The sequence below is a fragment of the Somniosus microcephalus genome, chromosome 27 (assembly GCF_052327205.1).
Source record: "Somniosus microcephalus isolate GS21.2 chromosome 27, FLI_Smic_1.0, whole genome shotgun sequence".
NCBI lineage: Eukaryota > Metazoa > Chordata > Chondrichthyes > Squaliformes > Somniosidae > Somniosus > Somniosus microcephalus.
In genome coordinates, this window is record NC_141013.1 from 13,481,152 (window position 1) to 13,503,916 (window position 22,765).

Sequence of the window (22,765 nt, forward strand, 5' to 3'; positions counted from 1 at the left end):
TGCTACCAACTTGTCCCACCTTCAGATACCTGCACCATCTAACCCACACTGAGGACAAATTCACTAACTCCTTCAAAAAGGAGTGGGGTAAATATCTAGTTGGAATGGGATTGGAGGTTATAAAGATAAGGACAGACTGATAATCAAATACTTCACCATAGTCCTTATGCTGCTGTGGCTCTTGGGGCAGGGGGGCAGTGTCCTTGGAGGTTGAATAATGGAGATGGGAGGATGGGTGAATATTCTGGAGTTGTGTTTGATTAACTTTAGGGATAAGGGAGTATTTAGACAAAACTTTCCCTCAGGAGATTTAATGAATGGGATAGTGGCCATGATAAAGGATAGATTGTATGTGGTCTGTGGAAGGAGATTAAATGGATGGAGTAGAGTCCAGGGTAGGGTAGTTTGTACATGGTCTGTGGAGGAGTAAGCCTGACAGAAGGAATGCTCTATTCTCATTGTGGGCTTTCTCATGTTTGTATTGACAGCTGGGACAATAATATCAGTGCCCTAGACACAATAAAAAGTCAGGGGCCATTTCAAACCTAGAGTTGACTATTGACACGATCAGTTGGAGGGAGGGACAGTAAAATAAACTATTTCTGTAATAGAGCCACCAGGTGGATTACTGATGTGTATAATAATAAAGCCATGTGCAGTACAGTTCTTACCGAAAGCCATGTTGTGCTGTTGTATATATATGCTGTATCCCAAGATATCACAGAATTGGCAATGAGGATGCAATTGCGGATTCCCTAGCTGAAATTTTTGTTGGAGGATAATCCTGCCAACCGACGGAGGGACTGTTAGAGGTAGATGTCGCAGGAACCAGGATACCAATGGTAATCGACACTGGTGCATCCGTGAGCGTCACTATATCGCGACAAGTTGCATGATTATCGACGAGAGTAATTGAAGGTAGAGCTGCGAGGCTACTCAGGAGAGCAAATTCCTGTAGTAGGAAGTGTCACCATACCAGTGAAATACAAGGATCAGTGTCAGAGCTTGCCTCTCATAGTAGTGGCAGGAGACAAGCCTGCCTTGATAGGTGAAAATTGGTTGGGATCACTGAAGCTGGATTGGAATGAGATTTTTTGTGTGGAAGTGAAATTTGCATCGAAAGATGATGTCATCAAGCAGTATCCGAAGTTGTTCAGTGAAACAGGCAGTCCGATCCAAGACTTCAAGGTGAGTGTCAGAGTGCAGAAGGACGCAAGACCAGTTTACTGCAAGCCACGTCCCGTACCATACGCACTCGAGGAGAAAGTTGAGCAAGAACTCAAAAGACTAGAAACTGAGAACATTACCTCTAAGGTAGATCTGAGTAATTAGGCTACACCCATTGTTGTTGTACCTAAGTCAGATGATATGGTAAGGTTGTGTGGTGATTATAAGGTAACTGTAAACCAGGCTCTAGAGTGTAATCTAGCCAATATGTTGGCAAATGTGGAAGATTTGTTCACAATGCTGACAGGTGGCCAGATCTTTTCGAAGTTAAATCTAACAAATGCCTACTTACAACTTGAGTTAGATGAAGAGTCCAAGTCATGCTTGACTATAAATACTCACCGAGGCCTATATCAGTTCAATAGGCTACCGTTTGGAGTGTCTTCTGCCCCCAAAATATTCCAGGGGGTGATGAACCAAATTTTTCCAGGGATTGAAGGGGTAGTGTGTTATTTGGATGACATACTTATTTCAGCAACAAACAGGCAAATCCATGATGAGGTGTTGAATGAAGTGCTCAAACGGCTAGAGAAGCACGGAGTACGAGTGACATCTCACAAGTGCGAGTTGTTTCAAAACTTAGTGGAGTACTTCGGGCACAGAGTAGACAAAGATGGTTTACATCCAACCAAGGGAAAGCTGGATGCAATCAGAAATGCACCCACTCCCAAGAATGTCTCTGAACTTCAATCATTTTTGGGTCGTTTGAATTATTACAGAAAGTTCCTCCCAAACTTGGCTACATTGTTACATCCACTGAATGAGCTGTTGAGAAAACAGGTCCCTTGGAAGTGGTCAAAAGAATGTGACACAGCAATCAAAGAGTGTAAAAGCCAATTAGTAAAGAATACCATGTCAGTTCACTATGAGGTATCTAAGGAGATCAAGCTAGCATGTGACACCTCTCCGTACAGAGTTGGGGCAGTGATCTCTCATGTACTAGATAGTGGGGAGGAGAGACCAATTGCTTTTGCTTTACGCACTCTCAGTGCCAGTAAGCGGAATTGTGCGCAGATTGAAAGGGAAGCTTTGTCGTTGATTTTTGGGGTCAAGAAGGTTCACAAATACTTGTTTAGTTGTAAGTTTACCATAGTTACTGACCATGAGCCCCTGACAGCAATCCTCCATCCAAATTGGGACAGTCAGAGTGTGAAAGGCTTAGAGGGTGCAGAATTCTTAAAGTGCATCCAGGAGAGCTTTTTGAGCCAACATGTAGAAAGTCCTACAAGAGAGGGGGCGGTACTGGACCTAATTCTGGGGAATGTAGCCGGGCAAGTGGTGGAAGTGTCAGTAGGAGAGCATTTTGGCGACAGTGACCATAATTCGGTGAGATTTAAGGTGGTCATGGAAAAAGACAAAGACGGCCCGGAAATAAGGGTTCTAAATTGGGGGAAGGCCGATTTTAATATGATAAGGCAGGATCTGGCCAAAGTGGACTGGGAGCAGCTGCTTATAGGAAAATCCACATCAAAACAGTGGGAGACTTTCAGAAGGGAAATAGAGAGAGTACAACGCCAACATGTTCCTGTAAAGGTCAAGGGTGGGACCAACAAGCAAAGGGAACCTTGGATGACAAGGGATATACAAAAATGCATTAGAAATAAAAGGGGGGCTTTTGGCAGTTACAAAAGACTAAAGACAGAAGAAGCCCTAGAGGAGTATAAAAAGTGCAGGGGCATACTTAAAAAAGAAATTAGGAGGGCGAGGAGGGGCCATGAAATAACACTGGCGAGCAAAATAAAGGAAAATCCTAAGATGTTTTATAAGTATATTAAGGGCAAGAGGATAACCAGGGAAAGGGTAGGGCCCATTAGGGACCAAAGTGGCAATCTGTGTGTAGAGCCAGAGGATGTAGGCGGGGTTTTAAATGAATTTTTTGCATCTGTGTTCACTATGGAGAAAGACGATGCAGACATAGAAATCGGGCAAGGGGACTGTGACATACTTGAACATATTAGCATTGAGAGGGAGGAGGTGCTAGCGGTTTTAACGGGCCAAAAAGTGGATAAATCCCCAGGCCCGGACGAGATGTATCCCAGGCTGCTGTGGGAGGCAAGGGAGGAGATTGCAGGGGCTCTGACACTAATTTTCAGAACCTCTCTGGCCACAGGGGATGTACCAGAGGACTGGAGAACAGCTAACGTAGTACCATTATTCAAGAAGGGTAGCAGGGATAAACCAGGGAATTACAGGCCAGTGAGTCTAACATCTGTGGTGGGGAAATTATTGGAAAAAATTCTGAGGGACAAAATTAATCTCCACTTGGAGAGGCAAGGATTAATCGGGGATAGTCAGCATGGCTTTGTCAAGGGTAAATCATGTCTAACAAATCTGATCGAATTTTTCGAGGGGGTGACTAGTGGGGTGGATGAGGGAAATGCTGTGGATGTGGTTTACATGGACTTCAGTAAAGCTTTTGACAAAGTCCCGCATAGGAGACTGGTCAAGAAGGTAAGAGCCCATGGGATCCAGGGTGCCTTGGCGCATTGGATCCTAAACTGGCTGAGTGGCAGGAGGCAGAGGGTGATGGTCGAAGGTTGCTTTTGTGACTGGAAGCCTGTGTCCAGTGGGGTACCTCAGGGATCGGTGCTGGGTCCCTTATTGTTTGTGATCTACATAAATGATTTGGATGAGAATGTAAAAGGTATGATCAGTAAGTTCGCAGATGACACGAAAATTGGTGGGGTGGTAAATTGCGAGGAGGAAAGCCTCCGGCTACAGGACGATATAAACGGGTTGGTCAGATGGGCGGAAAAGTGGCAAATGGAATTTAACCCTGAAAAGTGCGAGGTGATGCATTTTGGACGGACAAATAAGGCAAGGGAATACACAATGAGTGGTAGGACCCTAGGAAGTACAGAGGGTCAGAGGGACCTTGGTGTACATGTACATAGATCCCTGAAGGCAGCGGAGCAGGTAGATAAGGTGGTTAAAAAGGCATATGGGATACTTGCCTTCATTAGCCGAGGCACAGAATATAAGAGCAGGGAGGTTATGATGGAGCTGTACAAAACGCTGGTGAGGCCACAGCTGGAGTACTGTGTGCAGTTCTGGTCGCCTCACTATAGGAAGGATGTGATTGCTTTGGAGAGGGTGCAGAGAAGATTCACCAGGATGTTACCTGGGATGGAGCGCCTCAGCTATGAAGAGAGGCTGGACAGGCTGGAGTTGTTTTCCTTGGAGCAGAGAAGGCTGAGGGGGGACCTGATTGAGGTGTACAAAATAATGAGGGGCATAGATAGGGTAGATAAAGAGGAACTTTTCCCCTTAGTGGGGGGGTCAATAACAAGGGGGCATAGATTCAGGGTAAGGGGCAGGAGATTTAGAGGGGATTTGAGGAGGAACTTTTTCACCCAGAGGGTGGTTGGAATGTGGAACTCAATGCCTGAAAGGGTGGTGGAGGCAGGAACCCTCACAACATTCAAGAAGCATTTGGATGAGCACTTGAAATGCCATTGCATACAAGGCTATGGACCAAATGCTGGAAAATGGGATTAGACTGGACAGGGATGGATGGGCGGCGCAGACACGATGGGCCGAAGGGCCTCTTTCTGTGCTGTAAAACTCTATGACTCTATGACTCTATGACTAAAGTCCCCAGTTCCAACCTTAGCTGCAGCCCGAATGCAGAGATGGGCTTTGATTTTGTCAGCGTATGCGTTTGACATTGAGTACAGACAATCAGCTGATCAAGGCAATGCTGATGCTATGTTCAGGTTGCCATCCCCATCAAAAGTTACACCCAATAAGGAAGAAGTGTTCTATTTCTCATACATTGATGAGCTGCCAGTCACAGCTGAAGAGATTGGTAGGGCAACCAAACGTGACCCAATTATGTCAAAGGTGCATAGCAAATGGATGGCCAAACCAGGTATCAGAGGAAGATATCCATCCATACTTTGTTCATAGGGATGAATTGTCAGTGGCTAAAGATTGTATCATGTGGGGAGCAAGAGTGGTTATCCCAAATAGGTTCAGGTCTAAATTGTTGGGAGATCTTCATGACCAGCACCTGGGAATGTGCTTGACCAAGAGCTTTGCACGCAGTTACTTATGGTGGCCAGGTTTAGATAAAGAGATAGAGTACATAGTCAGTCAGTGTACAACATGTCAATCGGTGAGCAAGAAACCACCACCAGTACCATTACAGCCATGGAAATGGCCTCCCAGAGTGTGGCAAAGGTCACATGTAGATTTTGCTGAGCTAGAAGGACAGCAATTGTTCATAGTGATAGATAGTCACTCAAAGTGGGTAGAGGTGTTTCTGATGCGGATAATAACAACAAGCAAAACACTAGACAATTTGCGAAGATTGTTTTCTTCATACGGCCTCCCAGAAGAAATTGTGTCTGATAATGGGCCGCAATTTTGTTCAGAAGAGTTTGCACAGTTCATGAGCAGAAACGGTATGAAACATAACAAAGCTCCACCGTACCACCCTGCTTCAAATGGTGCAGCAGAGCGCACAGTATAAATTGTCAAACGTGCCCTCATCAAGCAAATGTTGGATCCAAATCCAAAGAAACGTCAGTTGTCGTTGGACCGCAAACTTCTTCAATAAGGAGGGAGAAGTATAACAGAGCCACCTGGTGGACTATTGATGTATATACTAATAAAGTCATATGCAGTACAGTTCTTACCGGAGGCCATGTTGTGCTGTTTGTATATATATATATATATATATATATATATATATAAATATATACTATGTCTCAAGATGTCACAATTTCAACAAACTGTATCCCAATAACCTCACTCTAACCAACAATCTCTCATTAACTAACCTGGTCATTCTAACTAATGTCATGCTAAACAGTCTCACTCTAACCAACAATCTCCCATTAACTAACCAGGTCATTCTAACTAACGTCAGGCTAAACAGTCTCACTCTAACCAACAGTCTCACACTAAGCAACAATGTTACTCTAATAAGGAGAAGTTGCCTCCAGTGACAGAAGGGTTGGTAACCAGAGGACACAGATTTAAGGTGATTGCCAAAAAAACCAGAGGCGACATGAGGAAACATTTTTTCACACAGCGAGTTGTTGTGATCTGGTACGCGCTGCCTGAAAGGGTGGTGGAAGCAGGTTCAATAGTAACTTTCAAAAGGGAATTGGATAAATACTTGAAGGGAAAACATTTGCATGGCTCTGGGGAAAGAGTGGGGGAGTGGGACGAGTTGGATAGCTCTACCAAAAAGGCGGCACAGGCACAATGGGCCGAAAGGCCTCCGTCTGTACTCTATGATTCTATGAACTAATAACATCAAGCTAAGCAGCAATCTCACTCTAACTAACTATGTCACACTAACCAACAATGTAATTCTAACCAACAATCTCATGCTAGCCACATGCTTTGTTATCTGAGTACACACCACCTCTTGCCCAGGAACTTGTATTAACATACAGGATGCTACAATATTTATTCCCCTTGCCCTAAAACCCTCGTTAAAGCTGTTTCCTGCATTGATGCAACAACAGCTGGGCTATGATGAGGATATTTTCCAATACCCACCTCCCCCAAAGGTTTTTTGGCATGGGAATCATCTCCCCTTCCATCCTTCTCCCGCCCCCAGTACCAAATCCCAGAATTGCCAATTCTAATCCCAGCCTTGATCTAAGATTTACCGTTCAATTCACAACCAATCAGCTCCATGCGCAGTGTACAGGCTCTCTGACACACCACAGGAATAAGGCGAATGTATTGGGCAATGATGGGTGGGTCAATCAGATTCCTCTTCTGTTCATTGTTATCGTAGTTTCCAGTAAATAACTGTGGGAACAAGAAAAGGAGGAAATCCTGGTCAATTAAAATGGCTTTGATAAATTACCGAATTCTAAAAAATACAAAATCTAATTGGAGAAAGGCTCCTACATCTGGGTGCCAGGGAGGAGTATAGTAAGGCACAGTGAAGTTTGTGTTGTTATTCCCCCCCAAATGTCTCCCCTCCTCTGACTCCTCACTGGGGTAGAGTTCCACAGGCACTGGCTGCCCTGTCTTACCTCACCCGAGTGGCCATCCCTTTAATGTGAGCTTAGACAAAGGAGTGCTGGCAGGTATTTTGACCACGGGCAACATTACAGCCAAGCTTGACCCCCACCCTTAACCAATATCCAAATGCACACACTTGGCCAGCAGTGATCACTGAACAGTGACTAGGAGGTTCCACCATTCTAGCCCAGCATCACTGAAGCCAATTGTAGAACCCCCCCAGCACCGCCCCACTGAGATCAACTAAGTGCGGAAAGACCAGCGATTAAACCTGAGAGGTTCTTCACTTGAATGGCTCAGTAAAAGAAGATCTTGCATTTATATAGCGCCTTTCACGACCTTGGGACCTCCCAAAGCGCTTTACGGCCAGTGAAGTACTTTTTGAAATTGTAGTCACTGTTGTAATGTAGGAAACGCAGCAGCCAATTTGTGCAGATCAAGGTCCCACAATTAGCAATGTGATAATGGCCAGATAATCTGTTTTATTGATGTTGGTTGAGGGATAAATGTTGGCCAGGAGAACTCCCCGGCTCCACTTCAATATAGTGCTGTGGGGTCTTTTACGTCCACCTGAAAAGGCAGAGAGGGACTCGGTTTAACGTCGCATGCGAAAGACCACACAGGGTAGCATTATTACCAAGTGGGCCATCAGACAACAAACAATATCTCCCTTTATAGCATTTAGGGTATTTGACTACTTACTGGGATTCTGTATGGATGAGATCCAGTGAGCTGACTGGCCTTTATCTGAACCTATCTGAAATCTTGTGATATATATCCTTTTTAACTGTAGAAGTTACCCAAGGCCCTGCCCATTAAGGCCTTTGAAGAAAACTTCTTTAATAAAGATCCCTGTAATTTGCACTTTACCTTTTCTTTATTATTCCTGCTGCCTTTGAAAGTGATGAAGTTTACTCCATCGACACTGTAAGCAATTTTAAACACTTTGATATATTCTGGAGCCCCTACTGCCAAGGCACCCTGTGTGATGACCCCGGTAATTCGCATCTTTCTCAGGAAATTCACCTGCAAAACAGAAATGTAACCTTTCGGGTGAACGAGAAAAAACATCTTCCTTCAAAACAAGTAATTGTATTGCAACTTGACCTTTTAATTCAAAGGTTACAGGCCCAACCCACCCCCCCACCCCCACCCTTTTCAAGGTGCAAGAGTGGTAGATTCTCCCCCCTCCCCCTCCGTAAAAGTGGACATTTCTGATCAAGTACAGTGTTGTGTTAAAGGAGAGAACAGGTACTGAGATGTGACTATAGTTAGTGCTGCTTCAGTGGCCATTTTACAACACTATAGAGGGAACATAAGAATTAGGAGCAGGAGTCGGCCATTTGGCCCTTCGAGCCTGCTCCGCCATTCAATAAGATCACGGCTGATCTTCTACCTCAACTCCACTTTCCTGCACTATCCCCACATCCCTTGATTCCCTTATTATTCAAAAATCTATCGATCTCTGTCTTGAATATACTCAACAACTGAGCCTGCACAGCTCTCTGTGGTAGAGAATTCCAAAGATTCACCACCCTCTGAGTGAAGAAATGTCTCCTCATCTCAGTCCTAAATGGCCGACCCCTTATTCTGAGACTGTGACTCCTGGTTCTAGACTCCCCAGCCAGGGGAAACATCCTCCCTGCATCTACCCTGTCAAGCCCTGTAAGAATGATGTATGTTTCAATGAGATCACCTCTCATTCTTCTAAACTCTAGAGAATATAGGCCTAGTCTACTCAATCTCTCCTCATAGGACAATCCCCCCCATCCCAGGAGCCAGTTTGGTGAACCTTCGTTGCACTCCCTCTATGACAAGTCTATCCTTCCTTAGGTAAGGAGACCAAAACTGTGCACAATACTCCAGGTGTGATTTACAAGCTACAAGGGAATTCTGGATAAGTCCTGAAAACTTGTCTTCCCCTCGCATCCTGGAACTGTAAAAGACTGAAAGAAGTGATGCTGGTTGCTCAGTCTGTAAATGCACCAACAGTGTGCTACTGAACCATATAGACCAGGAGGGTCCCAGGTTCAAACTCTGGTCAGTACTGAGATAGCTGATGTCTGCTGGGCAGCAGTGGGGCATGATGCTTGGCCTCAATGTACCCGATCTATAGAGGGGGGCAAATCCTGTGGGGTTCTAGCTCCAGTGACCCCTGCTGGGGTATGCTTTCACAGGAGATAGCCACTCTTTAGTACCTCGCCCAAGTGGCCATTCCTGATTTATGAGTCTGAATATGAAAGCTGTCAGATTTAGTGGTGAGGGTATCACTATCGAGTCCACACCTATCCACACAAGCAATAAATATGAGAGGGGGCCATGGATGCACAGGGGTTTCCTGGCTTTAAGTGCATTCATTGCTTTGAAGAAATGCAGTAGACAGGCAAATTGGAATTACATTCATGAAAGCCTAGGCTTAAAAGGATGAATAACAGCAAGGCCAGACTTTAATGTTATGTTTCTGTGCCTTAACTGTGACGTTAGACGATTGACATCAGGATGGATCAAATATTATGTTACCTTTTAAATGGATGAGAAACACATTCAGATCTAATACAGCAACAACTTGCAGTCATATTCATGTAGTGAACCATTCCAAGGGACTTCACAAATGGCACTGGACACCAACCAGGAGTTGGGATGATAGGTGGGGTCGGTGACCAAATCCAAAGTCAAAAAAGGGCCTTTTGAAGGTGGGAAGAGATCTAGCAAGGCAGAGGGGTTTGGGGAGGGAACTACACAATGCAGCGGCATGATGGCTGAAGTCTCTGCTTTGGAAGACGGGGTTGAGGGGAATAGACGGAGAGTAGATCAGAGTCAGAAGAACAGAAGGGTCAAACCGAGACAGGGCTGGAGGAGGTTGCAGAGATAGGGTCCTACTAGGCCATGGAGGGACCAATGCTCTGGACAATGAGTAAGCAAATCACAGTACATGATTACTAGTACCTAGTAATACATGGCGAGCAGACCAGTAAACTATTATAGGCAGGAAAAGAAATAGACATCATACAATATAGCCATGGGAAGCTGTATATGTTTGAAGTGAGCATTGCAGCCATTGCCAATCCCCTTCCCAGGCCTTGGGAAGCCCGACAGCTGAAGAGAGGCGAGGACAGCTTCGGGGAGAAGGTGAGTGCCTTTACAGCACTGCTTGTGGGCCAGGAGGAGGAGGAGTGCTTCTCCCGGCCCCCCAAGCTTACCTTCTTCCCTTGAATCAGACCACCATCCCCTCCCAATCAGAACACCCCCCCAATAAAGACCCTGCGATCAGGGATCGGACCCTCCTCCTGGGGTCAGGGATTGGACACTGCGGTGTATGTGCCTTTTATGGTGTATGTGCCTTTAAGAGCCCCAGGTGTGCGTAATGCCGGTAATTACCACTTGGGCTATATAAGCCTGTGTATTGTGTATATCCTTTAGAAACCCCCCCCAGACTTGCTTAGTAAATACCTATGAACCAACTCCTGTCTTCAGTGTCTTTATCTACACACGGACACTACAGTGGCGACGAAGTGGAAACGGACTTACCTGCAATTCGGCAGCACCTCAAGGACATCGATTCCTCCAGCGTCCAGAAGACTCAAGGAAGTAAGAGAAACTGTGGTTTCACCAGCTGGCCAAGCTGGTGACAGGTACTGCGCTAATCCTTCCTGGGCGTCAGGCTGGAGCTCCAGCGGCGGGCTCTACAGCTGAGACAGGCAGCGAAATCGGAGGCAAGCAATAACGGACTGGGAGGGTGCACTCGAGAGACGGCCGGCGCGGCAAGCAGGTCAGCGTTTAGACCTCCATCGGGAACGAGTCTCCAACAGTGAATAAACGGAAACCACAGTAAAACAGCGTTGTTATCGGTAGCAGCGGCGGGAAAGCGTGGGAAGCGCCATATCGTTGCTACAGAGAGAGAAAAAAAAAGCGCGGGAAGCGCCATATCTTTTCTGAAATGCCTAAATCTGGTAATATTGAGGCTTTTGATGGCAAAATAGAAGATTGGACCACATACGTGGAAAGAGTAGAGGTTTATTGCACTGCAAATGGAATAACAGATGAAAAAAAAGCTTCAGTACTTCTGAACTTAATGGGCGCGAAGACATACGGGCTGTTACGAAATTTAATCACTCCAGCCAAACCAAAGGACAAGACTTTTAAAGAAATTGTTGATACCCTGCAGGAGCATTTAAATCCAACACCGCTGCTGATAGCGGAACGATTCAAGTTCTTCAAGAGAAATCAACACAAGAATGAAAGTAACGCTGATTACCTAACCGAATTAAGAAAGCTATCAAAGTACTGCCAATTCGGAGCAGGACTATCGGATTATCTTCGAGACAAATTTGTTTGCGGTCTCTTAAGTGAAGGAACACAAAAAAGACTGCTTTCTGAAAAAGATTTAAAATTGGACAAAGCTTTCAGTATGGCTGTATCATACGAAGCAGCAGCAAAAGGAGCTGCAGAGATACAACAAGAGACACAGGACTTCGGCACCCATAAAATGACACAGGAGTTCGGAAGATGTTATCGCTGCGGCAGATCCACCCATAACCAGAGGGACTGCTGGTTCAAGGGCAAAGCATGCAGGCAATGTGGTAAGATTGGACACATTGCACGGGTATGCCAATCTGGACAAAATAAATCCACTGACAGAAAACAAAAAATCAATAAAGAAAAGTACAGGAAGGTACAAATGATGACGGACAATAGCTCCGAAGACCAGAATAGCGATAGCGACTCTGGAAACAAGAGACTAAGCTGTCTCAAATTACATAATGTACTTGCCAAAGAGGATTACCAAACCATTTGGGTTACCCTCACAATAGCAGGGTCCCCAGTTAAAATGGAGCTAGATACAGGATCAGCTCTAACCGTAATAAATCGACGAGATTACGAGAGGCTATTTTCGCATATACCTCTAAAAGACACATCCATTATCTTAAAAACATATACGGGGCAGAAAGTCTACCCCAAAGGAAAAATAAGGGTGCCTGTGGTATACAACAGCAAAGAAATACAAAAGTTGTATTTATACATTCTACAAGATGGTGGTCCACCGTTGTTGGGACGGGAATGGATAAGCAAGATACGTTTAGACTGGCACTCCATTCAGGCACTGACGGTGACCAGTAAAGAAAAAAACAATGATGACATCATACCTGAACGATTAAAAGACATCTTGGCCAACGCCAAAGAAGTGTTTCAAGAGAAACTAGGAACCTTGAAAGGCATCACCGCCTCAATAAAAGTGGAAGATACAGCAATTCCAAAAATTTTTAAGGCAAGACCGGTGCCATACGCAATACGTCCGGCAGTCGAAGCAGAGCTGAAGAATTTGGAAAAGGCAGGCGTATTATCCAAAATAGATTGGAGCGAATGGGCAACACCCATCGTTCCAGTCATGAAAAAAACATTGAAAAATAACTCTGAGGAACAGAAAAAAATTCGCATCTGTGGGGACTTTAAGGTGACTGTAAACCCGGTCCTTCACACGGTACAGTATCCTCTTCCGAGGATAGAAGATATTTTCGCCTCACTATCCGGAGGGAAACGTTTCACAAAAATTGACTTGGCACAGGCATATCTACAGATGGAGGTTGAGGAGACCTCTAAAAAGTATCTCACAATAAACACACACAAAGGCCTGTACCAGTACAATCGACTGGTTTTTGGAATAGCATCAGCTCCAGCTATCTGGCAAAGAGCTATGGAGCAAGTCCTGCAAGGGATTCCGGGGACTCAATGCTACCTAGACGACATCCTTATAACAGGAGAAAACGACAACGAGCACCTTGCCAATTTGGAGCAGGTGCTCACTAGGCTGAAAGAACGGGGCCTACGAGCAAATCGCCCCAAGTGCAAATTTTTCCAAAATCAGATATCATATTGTGGCCACATAATTAATAAGGAAGGGTTGCATAAGTCACCTGAAAAAATTGAAGCAGTTATAAAAGCCCCAGCACCTGAAAATGTTTCACAATTAAGGTCATTCCTGGGATTAATAAATTACTATCATAAATTTTTACCGAACTTATCAACTATTCTACACCCTCTTAATGATCTTCTACAGACAGGAGTGATTTGGAAATGGAACGAAGACTGTAAACGTGCCTTCCATAAATGTAAAGACTTAATCACATCCGAGAAAATTTTGGCTCATTACAACCCATCACTACCAATCAGACTGGCGTGCGATGCATCCCCTTACGGCATAGGAGCGGTATTGTCCCATAGATTCCCTGATGGCTCGGAACGGCCGATAGCTTTTGCGTCACGCTCATTAAACTCAGCTGAGCGTAACTATGCCCAGATAGACAGGGAAGCACTCAGCCTGGTATGGGGAGTGAAGAAATTCAACCATTACCTACACGGACAAAAATTTACCTTGCTGACTGACCATCAACCCCTCATCTCCATATTCAACCCTAAAAAAGGTGTCCCCATTATGACGGCACAAAGACTACAGAGGCGGTCCCTTTTTCTAGGGGCACACCAATACAACATTGAATACAAAGGGTCAAAACAGCATGGGAATGCTGACAGTTTATCACGCCTACCGTTGCCAACGATAGAAGAGGCACCTACAGTAGACCCAGTAGAGATATTCCACTCTACCATAGTGGAATGTCTACCGGTGACAAATTCTGCCATTGAAAGGGAGACAAGAAATTACCCTACTCTCTCACGGGTCTACGATTTAACAGTGAAGGGATGGCCAGCACATGGCGAACCACTGTTGCCAGCATTCTCGCAAAGAAGAGAACAGCTGTCAGTGTGCCGAGGAACCTTGATGTGTGGATCCAGAGTGGTGATTCCACCCAAACTCCAGGATAAAGTGCTAAAGGAGCTTCACAAGGGGCATCTGGGTGGAGTGAAAATGAAGAACCTAGCTAGGGCGTTTGTATGGTGGCCAGGTATCGATGGAGACATCGAAGACATGACCAAGAGCTGCCTAGGATGCCAGAAGGTCCAAAATGCTCCGCCACAGGCCCCTCTACATCCATGGGAGTGGCCCTCATCTCCCTGGCAAAGGGTGCACATCGACTTTGCTGGTCCATTTATGGACTCAATGTTCTTAATCGCAGTTGATGCACACCCCAAGTGGCCGGAGGTAATAAAGATGTCCTCCACCACCACGGAAAAAACCATCACAGTATTAAGGACCATATTTGCCAGGAATGGGCTGCCGGAGCAGATATGTTCTGATAATGGATCACAATTTGTGTCCGAAGAATTCAGAAAGTTCTTAAAGAACAATGGGGTAAAGCACTACACGTCCGCCCCATACCATCCCGCCACCAATGGATTGGCTGAAAGGTTTGTCCAGACCTTCAAGAAGGCCATCAAGGCCATGGGTAATGAAGACATAAAACTTCAGCACAAGGTGGATAACTTCTTATTTGCATATAGGAATGCAACGCATATGGTTACTAACCAAACACCCGCCATGATGTTCTACAATAGAAACCTAAGATGCCGGCTGGATTTGGTCAAGCCCAACATCCGAAGGGACGTGGAGAACCGGCAGTTTCAGGGCATGAATGAAAGGCCAACTAGGGCCTTCCAGATAGGCCAACCGGTTTTGGCCCGGGACTACCGTACCGAGAAATGGCAGCCTGGAACTATCTGCACACGATTAGGACCACTGATGTATACCGTGGACATCGGAGACAGCATAATAAGGCGCCATGCTGACCAAATCATCAAGTCATCCGAAAAGGGACAACCTACACCACCACTCTATACATCTAACGACGAAGTAGAGATACCCATATCTACCTCCGATCCGGTGATACTGGAGCCCGATGAACCCGACACTGGCCTTCAAGCCGAATCAGCCTAGCCAGAAGAACCTACTACACCACCAGAAACTACTACACCCCCGAGGCGTTATCCGGACCGAGTCAGGAAGCCTCCTGAGAGACTAACTTATAATTAATTAATACAGCAATGTATATTATTTTGCATATAACATGTAATTAATAATTACTTAAAATATGATGTACTAGTTAGCTAGAAGGGGAGGAATTGTGGTGTATGTGCCTTTTATGGTGTATGTGCCTTTAAGAGCCCCAGGTGTGCGTAATGCCGGTAATTACCACTTGGGCTATATAAGCCTGTGTATTGTGTATATCCTTTAGAAACCCCCCCCCAGACTTGCTTAGTAAATACCTATGAACCAACCCCTGTCTTCAGTGTCTTTATCTACACACGGACACTACAGACACCCTGGGTCAAACCCTGGTCCCGGGGTCGCGGATCGAAGCCTCGCAACACTCCCACTAGCAGCTGCAGTCTCCTTATCTGGGGCTGCGGTTCACTCCGGAGTGCTCCCTGCCCGACTGGAAGCCAAGGCTGTCAACCAGGTTGCCTTCTGGGCCAGGATCCTGCTGTAAAACTCCACAGCAGGCGCACCCACACACCAAGGCCCATTAACTCTGTTTCCCTCTCCAGAGATACTGCCTGACCTGCTTTTCCAGACATTTTCTGTTTTTAATTGCAGTGGTGGGAGGAGGCTGGTGTAGAGCATAAACACCAGCATGGACCTGTTGGGCCGAATGGCCTGTTTCTGTGCTGTAAATACTATGTAATACTCAAAGTGTAGTCTCATCAGAACACTGTACAGTTTGATCGTGACTACCTTACTGTCTGCCGATATAGTTCAACATTTTTACAAAAAGAAAATACTGCAGATGCTGGAAATCTGAAATAAAAACAGAAAATGCTGGAGATACTCAGCAGGTCAGGCAGCATCTGTGAAGGAGAGAAACAGAGTTAACGTTTCAGGTCGATGACCTTTCGTCAGAACTAGAAAAAAGCTGGAAATGGAACAGATTTTTAAGCAAGTGCAGGGGCTGGGAAAGGGGGGAGGGGATGATAGAACAAAAGGGAAGGTCTGTGATAGGATAGAACGCAGGAGAGGTTAAGACTGTCTCCTGCCTTCTATCCTATCACAGACCTTCCCTTTTGTTCTTTCAGCCCCTCCCCATTTTCCCAGCTCCCACACTTGCTTAAAAATCTGTTCCATTTCCAGCTTTTTTCCAGTTCTGACGAAAGGCCATCGACCTGAAACGTTAACTCTGTTTCTCTCTTCACAGATGCTGCCTGACCTGCTGAGTATCTCCAGCATTTTCTAGTTCAACATTTTATTGGCTTTGTTGGTTGCTGGTCCGCAATTGGTTGGACATTTTGAACGCCAAGTCTACTGACATGCCTTGGTCCATTAGAGAGTTTCCTGTCATCCCATTAGTAGAAAAATTCTCTCAGACACAGTACCTGAAACCAAGGGTTAAGGTCAAAGGTTGCCATACTCCAAGCATTCACAATTCCCTTGTTGTTGAGTCGTGCCAGCTCTGGGCGCCAGCGTTTCAGGCCCAGGAATCCCAGGTGCACGGAGGAGGCAGTGATCTGGTGGTCATCTATTGCTCCTCCCTCCATCCCCAGTACATTTGCACAGGCTGAAACGAGGAGGTCAAAGGAAACCACTGATTAATTGAGAGTGAGACTTCTTAAAATTATTGCCAAACCCTGGTGAGGGGCCAAAGGATCGCAATGCAGGACACCAGCAAGGTTGAAGAGTTGGGGGAAGGAAAAGCAGGAAGCGGCACTGATTACGTGATACCCAGCCTGGATTTGGAAAGCATGAAGATGGCAGGGGAAAGGGAAAGCTGAGGGAGGGAAGCAGTTCTGAGGTTCTGGGAAAAAAAATAAGCTGGAGACAGTGCGATGAGTCTTGATTTCAGCCACGGCTCAGTGGGTAGCACTCTCGCTTCTGAGTCAGAAGGCTGTGGGTTCAAGCAGAGACTTGAGTACAAAAATCTAGGCTGGCACTCAAGTGAAGCGCTGAGGGAGTGCTGCACAGTTAGAGGTGCTGTCTTTTGGATGAGACATTAAACCGAGGCCCCGTCTGCTCTCTCAGGTAGATGCAAAAGATCCTGTGGCACTATTTTGATGAAGAGCATGGGAGTTCGCCTCAGTGTCAGTATTTATCCCTTAATCAACATAACAAAAACAGATTATCTGGTCATTACCGCATTGCTGTTTGTGGGAGCTTGCTGTGCACAAACTGGCTGCCGCGTTTTCTACATTTCAATAGTGACTATACTTCAAAAAGTTCTTCATTGGCTGTAAAGTACTTTGGGACGTCCTGAGGTCATGAAAGTTGCTATATAAATGCAAATCTTGCTTTCTTTTATTTTAATGCAAGATTGGGCCTGGGATGTTCATGGTCTGTATGGCTCAGTACTACACTGGGCAAGGCAGTCACCAAGTGTCAGCCTTTTCTTTGCAAAAGAGCTGACTGTTACCTAAATTTCCAGACAGAAAGGATAGACAAACCCAATGCTAACACAGTTTATACTGAAGGGCAAACTAACAGCACAATGCTTGTGAGTTTTTCCATCTGGCTCCTCTACATTCCAATCGCTCGCAAAGTTAACAACCCATTGTCTCAGTAAACCCACACCCCAATAGCAGGGCAGATTCCTTCCTGATCAGACTTCTGAACCAGAAGGAAATGTGCAGGTGAGAGAACTGCTGCCACTTACATTTCTTTCTAAGTTTGTTGGGTAGGTGGTGGAAGGTAATTCAGAGCCACAATAGACTAGAAAGAGAGAAAGACTTGCATTTATATAGTGCCTTTCACGACCACCGGACGTCTCAAAGCGCTTTACAGCCAATGAAGTATAGTCACTGTTGTAATGTGGGAAACGCGGCAGCCAATTTGCAAACAGCAAGGTCCCACAAACAGCAACGTGGTAACGACCAGATCATCTGTTTTTGTGATGTTGATTGAGGGATAAATATTAGCCAAACACCAGGGAGAACTCCCCTGCTCTTCTTCGAAATAGTGCCATGGGATCTTTTACGTCCACCTGAGAGAGCAGACGAAGCCTCGGTTCAACATCTCATCCGGAAGACGGCACCTCTGACAGTGTAGCACTTCCTCAGTACTGCACTGGAGAGTCAGCCTAGTTTTATTATGTGCTCAGGTCTCTTGAACCCACAACCTCTGACTCCAAGGTGAGTGTGCTACCAACTAAGCCATAGCTGACTAGGAGAAGGAACTTGATTCATTGAGCAGCATTTACATCGCCACGGCCATTATCATGGATGAATGTTAAAAACATGGCAGAAACTGTAGACCCCACAAGCAAAATTAAGTATACAACCACATAAGAATTGTTAATGGGGACTTTCAGTATGAGCTGTTCCAAGCCCTTCACTTCTCCCCTAGTTGTATGTTGTTTATCCAAAATGTCTCCCCTCCTCTAGGCTGGGGTACAGTCCACAAGTGCCAACTGTCCTCCAGTACCTCAGTCAGCTCTTCTTGCTGCTGAGTGGCAGCAGGCTATTTGACAATGGAGGGCATCATAGCCGAACTCGACCCTGCCCTCAACTGCCATCCACACATGCAGGCTTTCCAGCAGGAATCACTAGTTAATAATCAGGCGAAGGAACCAGAGCTGATTACCGCCCCAACCCCCACCCCCATCCTAACTCAAGTGCATTGAAGCAGTAAAAAAAAAAGCACAAAGATACTTAGATCAATACAAGATCATTTTGGTGCTCATCAAGAAGGACGGCAGTACTGGGGAATGAAACACTTGCCATTTTAGGCATCCCTCTCTACTCTGTCCCAGCAATACCTCATTAATGGAGAATGGGGGGCATCATAGATCTCTGTGGAAGGATGAGTTTGATGGGCTGAACGGCCTCCTTCATCTGTACTTAACTTTGTGGTAATTAGCTGAATATCACTCCAAGTATCATCACCAAGTTCACAATCCACCATGGATTAATCATCTTGGTACACCATCGCAACCTACGGTATATGGTATCAAGAAACGATCCCTCTGCGTCCTCTCCCTGAGCTGTACACAAACCTGCTAAGGATTCAGGAGAGCGCCCCCTATTGCACTCATTTCTATTTCTCACACAGGACACCCTGAGTAAGATTGACAATTTCTACCAGACGCCAGGCAGTTTTTTGCAGTGAAATCCCAGTCCCATTCCACGTAGCTAGTAGACGGGAAAGCTGCCATCCTTTCTGTCTGGCGTGGATTTGAACCCAGGTCCCAGAGGCGAATAGGAAAGTATCCAACCCACAGCCCCTCCCAGTGCCCACTCAACATAAACATTATGAACTGATGAGCAGTACAAATACTCACTGAGCTGGCAGCTTCTCCCTACGAACGGAGACGGGCAATTACATGAGTAATCTCCGTCCAGATCCACACAGTGCCCGCCATTGTTACACGGCTGGGAGGCACAGTCATTGATATCTGAAAAACAAAATAGATTGAATATTTGTTCATATTTACTTTATTAAAAACACCGCAAACTATGTCCCTTCCACCAGCTTTTGCTCCAGCATTGGTAACAGCGCCTTTAGGCACTCAGACCCACTACCTGGAATTCCCTCCCTAAACTCCTCTCTATTTCTCTCTCCAAATTTTTAAGCCTCCTTTAAACCCATCTTTTCAACCAAGCTTTTGGTCACAGTCTCCTAACTCTCACACCATATATCAGCTCCTTTTGCTTTTTCCCTCTGTAAAGGCATTGGGATGTTTTTCCCACATTAAAGACACTATATAGATGCAAGTTGTTGTTGTTGTTTTTAACATAAGAACATAAGAAATAGGAGCAGGAGTAGGCCAATCGGCCCCTCGAGCCTGCTCCACCATTCAATAAGATCATGGCTGATCTGATCCTAACCTCAAATCTTCTATCACTCTCCATCCCACCCGAACCCATGTAATCTCCCGGGAGAGGCGAAAAAGCAGATAAAAAACCCAATGGCCAATTTGGGAGAAAAAATCTGGGAAATTCCTCTCCGACCCATCTAGGCGATCGAAACTCTTCCAGGAGATCACTCTGTCCCTATATTTTCTACAGTACTTACCTTCTGTAAAGGCGATCTCCACCCCAGCCAGGAACAGGAATAAAACCATCTCCTGAAATCTAACACATAATTAGAACACAAGAAGTAGGAGCAGAACCAGGCTACACGGCCCCTGGGCCCGCTCCACTACCCACAGGGCCATGACCATTCCGAACCTAGACTCATGTCCAATTTCCTGCCCGCTTCCCGTAACCCTTAATTCCCTTTACTTCTAGGAAACTGTCTATTTCTGTTTTAAATTTATTTAATGATGTAGCTTCCACAGCTTTCTGGGGCAGCAAATTCCACAAACCTACCACCCTCTGAGTGAAGAAGTTTCTCCTCATCTCAGTTTTGAAAGAGCAGCCCCTTATTCTAAGATTATGCCCCCTAGTTCTAGTTTCACCCATCATTGGGAACATCCTCACTGCATCCACCCGATCAAGCCCCTTCACAATCTTATATGTTTCAATAAGATCGCCTCTCATTCTTCTGAACTCCAATGAGTAGAGTCCCAATCTACTCAACCTCTCCTCATATGACCACCCCCTCATCCCCGGGATTAACCGAGTGAACCTTCTTTGTACTGACTCGAGAGCAAGTATGTCTTTTCTTAAGTATGGACACCAAAACTGTATGCAGTATTCCAGGTGCGGTCTCACCAATACCTTGTATAACTGCAGCAATACCTCCCTGTTTTTATATTCTATCCCCCTAGCAATAAAAGCCAACATTCCATTGGCCTTCTTGATCACTTGCTGCACCTGCATGCTAACTGTTGTTGTTGTCGCTGATGATGATTATGGTAGTGTAATGGTTATGTTACTGGACTAGTTAATCCAGAGAATTAGGTTCAAATCCCTCCACGGCAGTTTGAGAATTTGAATTCAGTTTAAATAATCTGGAAATAAAAAGCTGGTACCAGTAAAAGTGACCTTGAAGCTGTTGGACTGTTGTGAAAACCCAACTGGTTCACTAATGTCCTTACCTGCTCTGGTCTATATGTGATTCCAGTCCCATGCCAGTGTAGTTGACACTTAACTGCCCTCTGAAGTGGCCTAGAAAGCCACTCAGTTGTATCAAAAACTTGGGCAATTAGGAATGGGCAATACCTAATTGGGCAATACATAATTGGCAGGAATGACGTATGAGGAGAGATTGGGTCGATTAGGCTTATATTCGCTGGAGTTTAGAAGAATGAGAGGGGATCTCATTGAAACTTATAAAATTCTAACAGGACTAGACAGACTAGGTGCAGGAAGGATGTTCCTGATGGCGGGGGAGTCCAGAACCAGAGGTCACAGTCTAAGGATAAGGGGTAAGCCATTTAGGACGGAGATGAGGAGGAATTTCTTCACCCAGAGAGTGGTGAACCTGTGGAATTCTCTACCACAGAAGGCAGTTGAGGCCAATTCATTAAATATATTCAAGAAGGAGTTAGATATATTTCTTAAGGCTAAAGGGATCAAGGGATATGGGGAGAAAGCAGGGATAGGGTACTGAATTTGGATGATCAGCCATGATCTCATTAAATGGCGGAGCAGGCTTGAGGGGCCGAATGGCCTACTCCTGCTCCTATCTTCTATGTTTCTATGTTTCTAAATAGCGGCCTTGCCAGCGACACCCACTTCCCGATAATTAATATTTTTAAAATCTTCTACAGGTTTGTAACCTTTATTAGTAAGAACAAGAGTTGCATTAATGAACAGCCAATCACAGCCAATCACAATGGCACATTGCAAAGCAACATTCTAACATTAGAATTTCTATGTATTTACACACGGAACAATTTAAACAGTGCAAAAGCTTCACAGCAGAGACTCACTAAACCCAACTGCCCCCAAACTACCTTCAAAAGATGGAGGGGGCAAGGCAAGAACACGGAGAAGAGGAAAATGGTATTTTACTTATCTTCTCTTCTCGGTCTTAAGCAGTCCCTCGGAGCCGAGGATGACTTGCTTCCACACTAAAAATGAGTTCTCAGGTGACTGATGAGTCCAATGCGGGACCTACAGTCTCTGTCAAAGGTGGGGCAGACAGTGGTTGAAGGGGCGGGTGGGTGTGGGGTGCTTGGGTTGACGTGCGCGCCTTCCGCTGTTTGCACTTGGCTTCCGCTTGCTCCCAGCGAAGAGATTTGAGGTGTTCGGCGCCTTCCCGGATGCTTCTCCTCCACTTTGTGCGGTCTTGGGCTAGGAATTCCCAGGTGTTGGTGGGGATGTTGCACTTTTTCAAGGAGGCTTTGAGGGTGTCCTTGAAGCGTTTCCTCTGCCCACCTGGGGCTCTCTTGCCGTGTCGGAGCTCTGAGTAGAGCGCTTGTTTTGGGAGTCTCGTATCGGGCATGCGGACGATGTGGCCCGTCCATCGAAGCTGATCGAGGGTGGTCAAAGCTTCAATGCTGAGGATGTTGGCCTGAGCGAGAACACGGACGTTGGTGCGCCTATCCTGCCAATGGATTTGCAGGATCTTGCGGAGGCAGCGTTGGTGGTACCTCTCCAGTGCTTTCCATGCCAGTGATTACTAATGATTACAGGCAGTCCTACGCCTTAGGCCAATGTTATGCTTTGTCAAGAGCCACAACCCCGACTGCTGCCTTGCTCCATGGGCCACCCTCAGGATTGCCGCACCATTGAGTGATGGAGCACAAGCTCTCCCCTGCGGTTCCTCACACAGTAAACTTCA

The 22,765-nt window shown here is 45.7% G+C and overlaps 1 protein-coding gene across 4 annotated transcripts in view; it reads right to left on the reverse strand.

Annotated features, from left to right (window-relative positions):
- Positions 1-22,765, reverse strand: part of LOC147099985 (EGF-like repeat and discoidin I-like domain-containing protein 3) — a 98,543-nt gene that overhangs the window by 21,170 nt on the left and 54,608 nt on the right. For all 4 annotated transcript variants that reach the window (XM_085968541.1, XM_085968540.1, XM_085968543.1 and 1 more), the window contains 4 exons: positions 19,374-19,487; positions 16,480-16,661; positions 8,089-8,244; positions 6,855-6,999 (listed from right to left, as the gene is read on the reverse strand). In XM_085968541.1, the coding sequence (XP_085824667.1) occupies positions 6,855-6,999; positions 8,089-8,244; positions 16,480-16,661; positions 19,374-19,487 (597 nt within the window). The remainder of the gene's footprint in view (positions 1-6,854; positions 7,000-8,088; positions 8,245-16,479; positions 16,662-19,373; positions 19,488-22,765) is intronic.